A 13,786-nucleotide genomic window follows, 5' to 3' on the forward strand; every position below is an offset into this window, starting at 1 on the left:
CTGCTTTTTAGCGGGCCACAATTGGGCCGGCCTGCAACTTTCTTAGGCCTGAAAGGCCATTGGGGCCTTCACACTTTGCGCCAGGCCCACAACTTACACGGGCCTATATTCGGCCCAAATTTTAGTTGGGCCTTTAGTGGACCCGGCGCTGAGCTGGGCCCATGTAGCTTTGGGCCATTAACAGGCTGAATATTCTACCGGCCTGTTACGGCCCAAAAGAAACCATGGGCCTTTAGCAGGGCGAAATGCATGTTGGGCCCCAAATTTTACTAGTCGTCGACGGGCCTTCAACAAGCTGAAATGTAGGCCGGGCCTTATTTGGCCCAGTTATATGACGAGCCATTACCAGGCCGAAACGTATCTCGGGCCATAGTTGTCCCACTGATATCATGGGCCTTTAAGAGACCGAAAGCTTAGTAGAGGCATCAACGGGCCGAATTATACGACAGGCCTTTAACAGGCCCAAAGTCACATTGGGCTAAACTGTTGCCACCTTTATCACGGGCCGCTAGAGGGCTAGACGTCGCGTCGGACCATATATGGCCCATGGGTAGCACAGGCCATTCCCACGTCGAAAGACACACCGGGCTGAAATGGGCCCATGTCTGCATCGGGCCTCTAATAGGCCGAAATGTCACTGGGCCGTAATTGGGCCCACATATTCGGCAAACAATTAAAGGTTCAGATCTGGCTTCGGGCCGTAAATGGCCATGTTTAAACATACCGTTATTGGGCTGGCCCACTAGTACGTGAGTAAATACTACAGGCCTTCGACTGGGCCAGCCTTTTTAACCTATATGGGCCTTTGTTGGGCCCTGCCACGTGTCGACGTATCATAGGCATGTCTCCTCCATTGGACGGACGACATCTGGCCCACCGAGGAGCAGACACGTGTTTCCTCCAGCCAATGATGATTTTACACGTGGAAAATCCCCATTGGTCTGGGCTGTTAACAGGTTATCGGATCCAAACCGGAACCCGATAGCTTAGCGGCGACCCGTTACGGTGGATGCCACGTGCCGGTTACCCTTGACGAAAGCACTTCCATGATGCGCCATTTATCGTCATGGAAGTGGACACTTCCGTGATGATAATTTTGGTATTGTCATGGAACACTTCTACGACAACACAGGTATGACTATCTTGATTCTGTCATAAAATCGTCATGGATGCACATGCAAGACAAAAAACGTGACCTACTGTGACAAACACATATCATGCTCATCCGGGCAACTCAGGCTCAGCGGTCCTTGGTCGATGTTCTGTTGATCGGTAAGGTGATCACCCTTCAATGTTTGCTTTATTGTACAAGGTAGGATTGATGTTTGTCTGGGGTCGATCCTGAATAATGTCCCTAGAAAAAATACCCCGAAAAATAGTTCGGGGGTGTTCAATAAGGCGTCGTGAAACGTCTTTTTTTTCATGTGACACAACGCATAGGCGATGAGCTTGACTTATTCTATGAGTTCTCCAAGGTTATAAGGCTTGGTTACCTGCCTTTGTAGTTTCTTGGCCAGATGGAACCCTCCTTGATTCTCTCACTTTGTCTTGTAAGCGCCAGGTTTCTTGCCAAGAACTTTTCTTATATGTGCATCGTGCAGAAGCATGGTTGGTAAAGAAAAAGGATAGGCGAAAGTAATTCCAACTCCATGAATTTCCCAATATTCCAAAACCAACAGAGAGCTACCCCGAAACACTTTCCGCCGCCTCAAACTTCTGTTCTTCCGCGATCCCATCTGGAGGCCTTTTCCGGTAATCTGCCGGAGGGGGAATCAATCACGGAAGGCTTCTACATCATCCATGCTGAACCTCCAATCATGTGTTAGTAGTTTACCACAGACCTACGGGTTCATAGCTAGTAGCTAGATGGCTTCTTCTTTCTCTCCGATCTCCAATACAAAGTTCTCCACGATCTCCATGGAGTTCTATTCGATGTAATCTTCTTTTGCGGTGTGTTTGTTGGGATCCGATGAACTGTGGGTTTATGATTAGATTATTCACTGTAAGTAACTGAGTCTTTTCTGAACTTTATTATGCATGATTGTCATAGCTTTTTATTTCTCTCCGATCTATCCGTTTGGTTTCACTAACTGGATTGATTTATCTTTAGTGGGAGAGGCGCTTTGTGATGGGTTTAATCTGTTGGGGAACGCAGTATTTCAAAAAATTTACCTACAATCACGCAAGATCTATCTAGGAGATGCATAGCAACGAGACGGGAGAGTTTGTCCAGTACCCTCGTAGACCGAAAGCGGAAGTGTTTAGTAACGCGGTTGATGTAGTCGAACGTCTTCACGATCCAACCGATCCAAGTACCGAACGTACGGCACCTCCGTGTTCAGCACACGTTCATCACGATGACGTCCCTCGAGCTCTTGATCCAGTTGAGGACGAGGGAGAGTTCCATCAGCACGACAGCGTGGCGATGATGATGATGAAGTTACCGGCGCAGGGCTTCGCCTAAGCACTACGACGATATGACCGAGGTGTGTAACTGTGAAGGGGGGCACCGCACACGGCTAAGACAAATCTTGGAGTGCCTTTGGGGTGCCCCTTGCCCACGTATATAAAGGAGGGAGGGAGAGAGGCCGGCCCTCCTAGGGGCGCGCCAAGTGTAGGGAGTCCTACTAGGACTCCCAAGTCCTAGTAGGATTCCCTTTCCTTTTCGGAGTGGAAAGAAGGAAAGGAGGGAGAGGGAGAAGGAAAGGGGGGGTCGCGCCCCCACCCCTTGTCCAATTCGGTTTGGGCAGGGGGGAGGCGCGCGCCACCTTGTGGCCCTTCTTCTCTCTCTCCACTAAAGCCCAATATGGCCCATTAACTTCCCCCGGCGAAATCCCGTAACTCTCCGGTACTCCAAAAAATACCCAAATCACTCGCAACCATTCTGATGTCCGAATATAGCCTTCCAATATATGAATCTTTACCTCTCGACCATTTCGAGACTCCTCGTCATGTCCGTGATCTCATTCGGGACTCCGAACAAACTTCGGTCATCAAATCACATAACTCATAATACAAATCGTCATCGAATGTTAAGCGTGCGGACCCTACGGGTTCGAGAACTATGTAGACATGACCGAGACACATCTCCGGTCAATAACCAATAGCAGAACCTGGATGCTCATGTTGGCTCCTACATATTCTACGAAGATCTTTATCGGTCAAACCGCATAGCAACATACGTTATCCCTTTGTCATCGGTATGTTACTTTCCCAAGATTGGCAAGTCTCTTTACTCGTTCTGTAATGCATCATCCAGCAACAAACTCATTAGTTACATTGCTTGCAAGGCTTATAGTGATGTGCATTACCGAGAGGGCCCAGAGATACCTCTCCGATACACGGAGTGACAAATCCTAATCTCGATCTATGCCAACTCAACAAACACCATCGGAGACACTTGTAGAGCATCTTTATAATCACCCAGTTACGCTGTGACGTTTGATAGCACACAAGGTGTTCCTCCGGTATTCGGGAGTTGCATAATCTCATAGTCAGAGGAACATGTATAAGTTATGAAGAAAGCAATAGCAATAAAACTAAACGATCATTAATGCTAAGCTAACGGATGGGTCTTGTCCATCACATCATTCTCTAATGATGTGATCCCGTTCATCAAATGACAACACATGTCTATGGTCAGGAAACTTAACCATCTTTGATTAACGAGCTAGTCAAGTAGAGGCATACTAGGGATACTCTGTTTGTCTATGTATTCACACATGTACTAAGTTTCGGTTAATACAATTCTAGCATGAATAATAAACATTTATCATGATATAAGGAAATATAAATAACAACTTTGTTATTTCCTCGAGGGCATATTTCCTTCATAATCTTGCGGTGTCCTCACCTCGTGACAAAAGGGGTAGCGAGGCATGTATTTGTAATGTTGCTATTAAGGATAAAACGACGGGGTTCAATCATATTGCTTTGTTTTATTCTGTCTATATTATGTCATCATACTTCATGATTACTCTGTTTGTTATGAACTTAACACGTAGAGAGGCAAGTATGGAAGCGCTCTTGAAGTGGAGTAATAGTAGTAGATGCAGGTAAGAGTCGGTCTACTTGTCACAGATGTAATGCCTATATACATGATCATTGCAATGAATAACATCATAACTATGCACTTTTCTATCAATTGCCCAACAGTAATTTGTCTACCAACCGTATGATATTTATTCGAGATAGAAGCCTCTAGCGAAAACTATGGCCCCTGTGTCTACTTTTATCATATTACCAAACCAAAAATACCTTGCTGCAATTTATTATTATTTATTTTACTTTGCAATTCGTATATCTAACACTACCAGATTTGATCCTTGCAGGTAACGAATTCAAGGGGATTGACAACCGTCTTTCTTGCGTTGAGTGCAAGTATTTGCTCTTGTGTGTGCAGGTGCTGTTCACTAGGATTTGCATGATTCTCCTATTGGTTCGATAACCTTGGTTCTCACCGAGGGAGGTATTTATCAGTTACTATTGCTTCACCCTTCCTCTTCGGGGAAATCCCAACGCACCTCACAAGTAGCATGGGTGAAACAAACAAGAAAAAAATGGAAAATACAAAAAATTTCTACTTGCACCTTTATGCCTAGCTTAATGGCTTTAAAGTAAGCACTGCTTGGGAGAAAACCTAGAAGTTTTAGAGTCTTTTTCTTATTTTTGTGTGCCATTAAAATTTTCAAAAATAAAAAAATAAAAAAGTGGGGAACCGACAAGTTTTTCAAAAAGAGAACTCACTAGAAAGTTATGCATTGAAGAAGTGAGGGTCGACCTTGAACACTTGTCTTCATGCTCATGCAAACAATGTAAGAAACTTCATGGAAGTTTGTCATAAAATAATTATCCCATTGTATATACCACTATACCATAAAATAATGTGCCAAGATTGACATTTAAAATGTTTAAATTGCTTGTTGATATTTGTTGTGCGGAAACAACAAATTTTGTTGTAGTATTTAAATTTACATATTTTACTGAAACATGCAATTTTATGAACTTTTTACACAGCACTGTGATGCAAATTCTTTATTTCATCCTAATTTTTCAGATTTTTTTGGGGTACAAAAGTATACATTCAGAATTAATTACTATAGACTATTCTTTTTTGAGAGGTTGCTCTTATAGTTTCGTTATCTGCTTGTTCTAGAGTTTTCATGGCTTATATTGGTGGATATAAATTATGGAAATTATAGTATAAAATAGATAATGTTTGAAAATTATTATGCAACTTGTCTTGTCATTACATGATTGGGTGATTTATTTTTATATATACTAACCTATCTCACAAGTTCTGTTAAGTTTTGTGTGAATGAAGTTTTCATGTTTTGGGTGAGATAGAGATATGAGGAGAATGAGGAGTGGCAAGAGCCTAATCATGGGGATGCCCAAGGCACCCCAATGCAATATCTAAGGAATAGTCAAGCAGCTAAGCTTGGGGATACCCCGGAAGGCATCCCCTCTTTCGTCTTCAAAACTATCAGTATATCTTACTTGGAGCTATATTTTTATTCTTCACATGATATGTGCAAAGTCTTGGAGCATCATTTTTCCTTTTTATTTTGAATAAATATATACCATGCTGGTTGGGGATGATTTCTTATATGCATTGGTTGATTTATAGAATGGTCCATGCACTTCACTTTATCTTTTGAGTGGCAAAGTTGCTTATTCGTTGACCCTTCATGGGTGTGAGCCCTCTGTGGACTCGATTCCTGCATGGAATTCGCAATTGTAATCCTTGTGATCTTGGATCCTTGAGATTGAAGCCTCCATCAATTTAGGCATACGATAGCACCACCTATCAGAACCATGGGTCAGAATCTTCTGTGTCACCATTGTGTTTGCGTATCTCTAAACTCAACTCTCTACATTAATATCACTTGCAACGTCTTTACTTTCCGCTGCCTATACTGTAGACTTGCATGTGTAGGGTATTCCTTGATTTGCTAGCTAGGCTCAAATTTGCCAAGAATTAAAATTGGGAAAAGAGTCTGTTAAGTTTGGCTAGTAGTCTATTCACCCCCCTCTAGACATACTTTCGATCCTACAACAGCCAACACTACATCAGATTGGATCTTATCATTCGTCATAGGCTTTCGTGTCCTTTGTTTGCCATCATGCACAAATGTATATGTATTGTATCTCCCAGTATGCATAGCATTGCAATCAAACTGCCAATGCACACCCAAGTAATAGTCCACACACCTCTATTGGCAACACATCACACTCCACCTCATCAATATGTTCTCCAACTATAAATGGCACACGTACCTAATGTGTAACCTTAATCATCCAACACCTATTTAACCACTAAACATGCTTTGGTTTTGGAATACACCGTGTGGACAAGCCCAATGCCCCCAGCATTACTTTTCTAATGCCATTAGCACACCTACCCTATCTAAGCATGGAATCGAGATCAAGAGTCATTCGAATGCACAAATAGCTAACATACGATGTGAAGAGGAACTCAAATGGTACCAACATTCTAACTCTCAGTTTATCCTGAAAGGTGATTCGAATACTAGATATTTCCATGGAGTCGCCAATGGCAGACACCGGAAGAAAATTATTCATTCCCTACAACAGGATGAGGGCACGATTGAGGAGCATGAGAAACTTAGATCTTATATCACTAATTATTATAAAAATTTGTTCAGAGCCCCAGAGGAAGGAAACTTCTCGATGGATGAGTCCCGAACAGATGACACCCCCAGGTCTCTGATAAGGAAAACAACCTTCTAACAGGCCCATACTCTCAGGAGGAAGTTAGAAAGGCGGTTTTCTTAATGAAGCATAACAAATCCCTGGGTCCGGATGGTTTTCCCGCAATGTTCTATCAGAACTTCTGGGAAGTCATCAAACCAGATCTCCTACTTTTGTTTAGTGACCTACATGTTGGCCAACTATAATTGTTTCGCTTAAACTTTGGTGAGATTATTTTACTACCTAAGGTTAATGAGGCTGAAAGGATACAACAATATAGACCTATTTGCCTCCTTAATGTTAGTTTTAAAATATTCACGAAGGTTGCAACAATCAGGCTAAATTCGGTTGCTGGACATGTGGTTCATCCTTCACATGTAGCTTTTATGCAAGGCAGCCACATCCTAGATGGAGTTGTTATCCTTCATGAAACAATCCATGAATTACACCGGAAAAAGTTGAATGGGATGGTACTCAAAATAGACTTTGAAAAGGCTTATGACAAAGTCAAGTGGCCCTTTCTTCAACAGACTCTCAGAATGAAAGCATTTTCTGCAGAGTGGTGTGCCATGATCCATAGCTTCAGTTCTGGAGGTAGTGTTGCCATTAAGGTCAATGATGACATTGGACACTATTTCCAAATGAAGAAGTGATTGCGACAAGGTGACTCGGCATCGCCCATGCTATTCAATATAGTAGCGGATATGCTAGCAGTCATGATTGAGCATGCCAAGGTTGATGGCCCAATTGATGGGGTAGTAAATCATCTAGCTGATGGTGGTTTCTCTATACTTTAGTATGCCGACGATACGGTTCTCTTCATGGATCATGACCTCGAGAAAGCGAGAAATATGAAACTAATTTTATCAGCATTCGAGAAACTCTCGGGTCTTAAGATCAATTTTCATAAAAGTGAACTGTTTTGCTTTGGCAACGCTTAAGACGAGGCCCACCTGTATGCTGAACTGTTCGGGTGCGGGTTGGGCCAGTTTCCGATAACATATTTGGGGATACCGATACATTATCGAAGACTCACAAATGTTGAATGGAAGCACGTCGAGGAGAGACTACAAAAAAGACTTAGCAGTTGGAAAGGTAAACTACTGTCTCTGGGTGGAAGATTAGTCATCATAAATTCAGTACTAAGTAGTATGGTACTATATATGATTTCCTTCTTCTAGTTTTTGAAAGGATTATTACATAGATTGGATTATTTTTGATCAAGATTCTTTTGGCAAGGAGATAGCGAGAGAAAGAAATATCGACTGGCTAAATGGAGTGTGGTTTGCCGTCCCAAAGAGCAAGGTGAGTTGGGCATTCATGACCTTGAGGTTAAGAATAGGGCCCTCCTTGGCAAAGGGTTGTTTAAATTACTGAGGGAAGATGGTGTATGGCAAACCCTCCTAAGGAGGAAATATGTGGGTTCCAAGTGGGTATCCCAAGTATACTGGAAGCCTGGGGATTCACACTTTTGGGCGGGTCTAATGGATACGAAGAAATATTTCTTCTGCTATGGATCCTTCCTTATTAAGGATGGCTCGGAAATTAGATTCTGGGAGGACAAGTGGCTAGGAAACCACACTTCGGGAACAATATCCGGCTCTATACAACATTGTGCGCCGCAAGGGTGATACTATCGCCACAGTAATGGAATCATTTCCGCCAAATGTGACATTCAGAAGAGATTTAATTGGACCCAGACTCCAATTGTGGAACATCCTGCTCGAGCGGTTGTCCACGGTGCAATTGTCACATGGGTCTGATTTATTTCGATGGAACCTCCATGGGAATGAAGAATTCTCAGTGGAGTCCATGTATGGAGCGTTAATCCAGTCTGATGTGCCAGTAGATAATAACAAGAAGATCTGGAAGATGAAGATACCTCTTAAGAATAAACTCTTTGCATGGCATCTTCGTCGCAGAGTCATTCTTACTAAAAATAACCTTATTAAGAGGAATTGGCATGGAAGTCCTCAATGTGTCGTTTGTCATCATGAGGAAACAATTAAACATTTATTCTTCCAATGCATATTGGCTCGTTCTATATGGTCAGTAATGCAAATAGCTTCTGGCTTATATCCTCCTTGTAGTGTTGCTAATGTATTTGGCAACTGGTTACATGGGATTGATCACAGGTTTAGAATTCTTCTCAGGGTGGGAGAGCTTGCCTTTATTTGGTCGCTTTGTCTATGTGGAAATGATAAGGTTTTTAATGATAAAAGTACTTCTCTGATGCAGGTTATCTACAGATGTACTGGGACTCTTCGTTTATGGTCCTCTCTACAATGTGTGGAGAATCGAGACCTATTTACGGAGGTGTGTACATGATTGGAGGATATGGCGAGGGATACTTTTACCCAAAATGGGTGGCAACATGATCTTCGGATTGCCCCCTCCCCCTCCCTCCGCTTTAGGCGTTATACGGACTCTACATGTCTCTTTGTATTTCGCCTTTCTCATTTTTCATTTCTATAGAAGGACCTTGTTTGGATGTGTAAATCTTAGTTTGTAGAGGCCGGGTGTAACGCTTAAACCTTTTAAGTAATAAAGCGCCTCTTTTTGAAAAAATTAGCACACCTACCACCATCAATCATCAACTTGCATGTTCTGCCCTTTGTATGAAACTGAGTTTGAAATAAAGTCCAACATTGACCTTTGTCAACTGCCATACAAGTGTCATCCTATACCTTCTTGACTTGCACATTCAACCCACTCAAGGTTGTAGTCTCCTCTGCCTTGGTTTCTGTGGATACTACTGTGGTTGGTGCAACCAAAATTGGGTTAACAATAATATTCTTCTCTGGGAAGTACTCAAGGGTGTTATTGCCTTGCTGTCCTTCTCCATCCAAACTACTACCTTGTCCTTCTCGGATGATGAGGACATCGCTACCATGGATATAGCCACGACTACATTACTTACTGTACATTTGGTCAAGAAATGATAGAAAAACGAAGGGACATGATTATGTGATGTACAAGGTCTTCACATGACCTTTGGCCCAACAGAAGTTAGAGACCAAGTCCGTTTAAACATGGACTCAGATTCTAACTACATAGACATACCTGACCTCAAACATTTATAACTTTCACCCAATTTGGATATTTGTTCAGATCAAATGAATCTCGTGAACCTTTCAACCCAATTGGATTCATCTTCATATCCGTCTTAAGCGAGCCGCTACTACCAAAATGGTCCGATGCTATTGCAGAATCCGAGTAAAAAAATCTCGGTTAATAAGTTAAGTGTCACCTATACGACCTAGGTTTGAGTTTTGCTGCCTTGGGACGTGCGTCCACCCCATTGGTCGCCACCTCTCAGGAGGTCTTATAGAAGTAGATCAATCTCGTAGCATTTTCTTTGGGTTTTGTTAGTTAGTCCTGGTTTATTAGTCCTCATTGTATTCCATGTCAAATTTTGACCATAAGTTTAACTTATAAAATGTTCATGCATGTCATATAAAATTATATTATTGAAAACTATGTTTAAATACAAATCCGACGATATAATCTTTGTTGACATGCATTAACGTATTGTTAGTTAATTTTTTTATCAAAATTTGACACAAATTACAAAGGGGACCAACAAACCAGGATGGAGGTAGTAAAAGTTAGTGATAGTTATTGTTTGTTCTTCATTAGGTTGATCATACTCCGACGCGATCAATAACTTCTTAGAGTTGGCTTAACGATTACTAAGACACGTTGTAGTCAGATAGTCAAAGTCTACTCCAAAATTGATAGTTACCATCTCATCGAAAGATATTAATAATCTTTGATAGGATCTACTCATCTTAAGTTGGACTTTTTTTTTCTTTCTATTTTGCTATAAAACCATGCTTTATTTTTTTTTTGTTGGACATGTTGGATGTTTGTCTGTGTTATGCGGGCCGGGTTCATCTTGACATATCGATCGAATAAAGATGTCCTTTATCAAAGAAAAAAGAGAGCAATTTTTGGGTATTTGATCTGATCGTCATTACTGCAAGGTTCATCTTGCTATAACTCTTAGTACACAGCAAAGAACAACAAAGCAATTTTTCAGTATTTGATCTGATCATCATTACTGCGAACTTCATCTCGCTATAACTCGTAGTATACATCAAAGACTGATTCAAGCCCTACCACAGCCATAGAAAACAACAGCTAGATAGAAAAAGGAAATAGCATAACAAGCAGACACACGTCAAATTGCCCAACATTAGTCAAAGGGATCTATACGTGGGTCATGCTCACTTGCCATTGCCATTCCCGTGCACAAGCATGTTGGGCACATCACCTGGAAATCACCGACAGGCATGAATTAAGATAGACTGGGTTCTCAAGTATGATAGACCATTTGGTTGTTTTTCTGCTGAATCTTCCAGAAAGCATCAAAACGAGTATTGTGAAAATAAACATAGATTAGACACCATACCTTCCCAGCTCCTGAACAATTGGAACAGCGTTCAGTTGTAGAAAGTGAAAAGCGTTTGGTGCCCAACAACATTTTGCTGGCAGAGCAACGGGCACATGGCAGGTATCCTGTGGTACGGAATCAAGTTTAGATAGGCAAATGAAGTAGAGTACAAAAAACAGGGATTTTCAAGGTAATCCTCCTTGCTTATGTGCCAGATAGTTGAAAAGGAATATACTCATACCTGTCCCATGGCAATATGTGCATCTGTTCTTTTCTTGCTGCCTCACATTTTTCACTTCAACCAACATTAAGGCTGAAATTACACCAACTGCACCACCTGAAAAGGACGCCACTATGGGATCTACCTGACTGATGGACAGGCCAAGAAGAAGTATCAAATTATTATTCTATAAACATCGCTGGATAATCCTGTAAGAGGACAAGTTTCTTTAAATCACCTTAACTGAAGAGGTAAATACATGTTCCGTATAAAATCTTCATAAGAGGTACCACCAAGCCCTAATTTCAGTTCAAGCTGCACCAAATAATCATTTTTTAAGAAGAATTATTATTTCAAATTACCAACACAGTCTCTGGTTTTAAGAGGACAAGTAACAACAAATTTACAGAGAGATGAAGCTGGCACTTACTATTGGGGCTATTAAGCCACCAAAAATGATTATCCCAGATATGAAAGAGAATGATGTCAGGTAGAGTTGCTTCATTGTCTTTGGTGACTACTTCATACAAAACAAAAGAAATGAATATTACCAAGGAGAACTCAAAAGGCCATTTGCACATAAAATAATTCAGGGTCGGGGTCGGTCACCGTATAAGGCAAAAACGGAATGGTAGATGGCATCTCCGGCATCTCATTTTCTTCACTGCTGGAACATCTGCTTTCAGCAGCTCTGATTCGCTGCTGCACCCGCAGTCGTCTGACCTGAGAACATTACTCATATTGAGGTAAGCTAAGTACGCTGTTACTTACGAAGCTAGAAAAAAATTACAAGTGCGAAAAACAGGCACCTCTTCCATCAAAAGGAATATTTTGCTGCGCCGACTCTTGATGTTGTCTTGAATCTCTTGTGATTGCATCTGAATGAAGTCTTGTATTGTCTCTGGGCCTTCAATAATGCAAAAACTAGAGAAGAGAACCATGAGTGAGTGGTCGTGGATCTAGCGGGTTTCTTGTAAGGGTCTGCCTAGGACACATCTAGATGTGACATAGTTATGTCACATCTAAGCTGATGTCCACTCTGTTTGTGGTCTATTTTTTTTATCCTAGTTTTGTTATTTCTTGTTGCTACATTATATACTTGTAGGAGCTTAGATGTGACATCCTTAAAAAACATCTAGATGTGAATTAGACAAACTGTTCTTGTAAACTAAGTTTACAGAGAATGTTTGTAGATGTTAGTCTAGTACTCCCTCCATCCCAAAATAAGCGTCTTAGTGATATAAGCATTCCAAAAGATGTAGTACATAAGAGATAAGAAGTATATCTACCAGTTTGATGCAGAATTTTGCGCTTTAGCACACTAATCATACTGTATCCACTCACGAGTCAAAGATAAACATTGAAAACTTGTATATACTAGACCAGGAAGTTGTGAAATCTCAAGCACAAACCATGAATTGTCGTACAAAGCAGCAAGTACAGTACTAACTCAACAACCCTGTCATTCCATCAATTTTGTACACCACAAATAAGGGGAATTTTGATTTGATGTGGAGGCTGGTGTAAAAGGCAACCTGGATAGGCTGCCGTCTCCGGGCGCCCTGGAGTCGCCGGCGGGAGAGCACCTCCGTAGCATCGTTAGAGCCCGGGGGCCTTCACTCCTCCATACAGCGCGATGAGGCTCAACGGACCGCCAACGGGGAGGAGCGGCCACCGCAACAAACAGACGCTGGGCCGTAGGCCTTGACGCTGGCGGCGTCGCCGAGGACGCGGCGAGGCAAGACATGGCCGGTCCGCGACACGCAGTGTGGTGAGGGCGTAGGAAGAAGGCGGTGTTTGGATAAATGCCGGGCGGCTCGGGGCGACGGGCGGTTGTTTCGCGGTGGGATACGACAAGGCGAGCAGTAGATGACAAACGTGGAGAGACGAAGCATCTCTTCACTCCCCCCTTCACAGTGAAGGATGATTCTGCATTAAAAAAAATTTGGCCCTACCGGTCAAATCACTATTCCATGGAAAATAAATTTAGATACATTGTAACTGAGCGTCTTTCCGGCCATCTCAGTTAGCATTTTCAACCTTTGGATCAGCAGTTTGGGATGATTTTGGCCGTTAGATTTCCTCTTAATCCCGTGTCACGTCACTTCGTTAGCTATCCCGAATAGAATCCGTAGTGGGCCGCTACTCCGGTGACAATTTTGGAAGCCTGGTGTGAAATTGGGCCTGGGCTTCTACCCAGCCGGAAAAAGTACAACAAGCATGGCAAGGACAACCTCATTCGGCCCTTCCGTTTCTTCATCCTTGCCACAACCAGTCGCTCATGATCTCGTGATTAGGGTTGTGTCTGGCGCCTAATCGGATCACAGCCGCGCCCCACGATCCCCTCTTGACCCGGGGGACAAATATCATCCTCCTCCTCCTCACCCCCGTTCCCGTGGGTAGAGTCGCCGCCTCCTCCTGGTCATCTCCATCGTTCCCTTTTGGCTCACATCCCT

The 13,786-nt window shown here is 42.4% G+C and overlaps 1 protein-coding gene across 1 annotated transcript; it reads right to left on the bottom strand.

Annotated features, from left to right (window-relative positions):
* Nucleotides 1–10,734: 10,734 nt before the first annotated feature.
* On the bottom strand, nt 10,735–13,172 carry LOC123144535 (protein ORANGE-LIKE, chloroplastic). The gene is made up of 8 exons (XM_044563733.1): nt 12,866–13,172; nt 12,140–12,254; nt 11,940–12,053; nt 11,761–11,847; nt 11,569–11,645; nt 11,352–11,479; nt 11,129–11,235; nt 10,735–10,990 (listed from the first exon to the last, which is right to left on the bottom strand). Exons 1-8 carry the CDS (start codon nt 13,075–13,077, stop codon nt 10,913–10,915), a joined length of 918 nt encoding a protein of 305 aa, XP_044419668.1. The 5' UTR covers nt 13,078–13,172; the 3' UTR covers nt 10,735–10,912.
* Nucleotides 13,173–13,786: the final 614 nt, after the last annotated feature.

The sequence above is a fragment of the Triticum aestivum genome, chromosome 6D (genome assembly GCF_018294505.1).
Source record: "Triticum aestivum cultivar Chinese Spring chromosome 6D, IWGSC CS RefSeq v2.1, whole genome shotgun sequence".
In the NCBI taxonomy this organism is placed as follows: Eukaryota; Viridiplantae; Streptophyta; class Magnoliopsida; order Poales; family Poaceae; genus Triticum; species Triticum aestivum.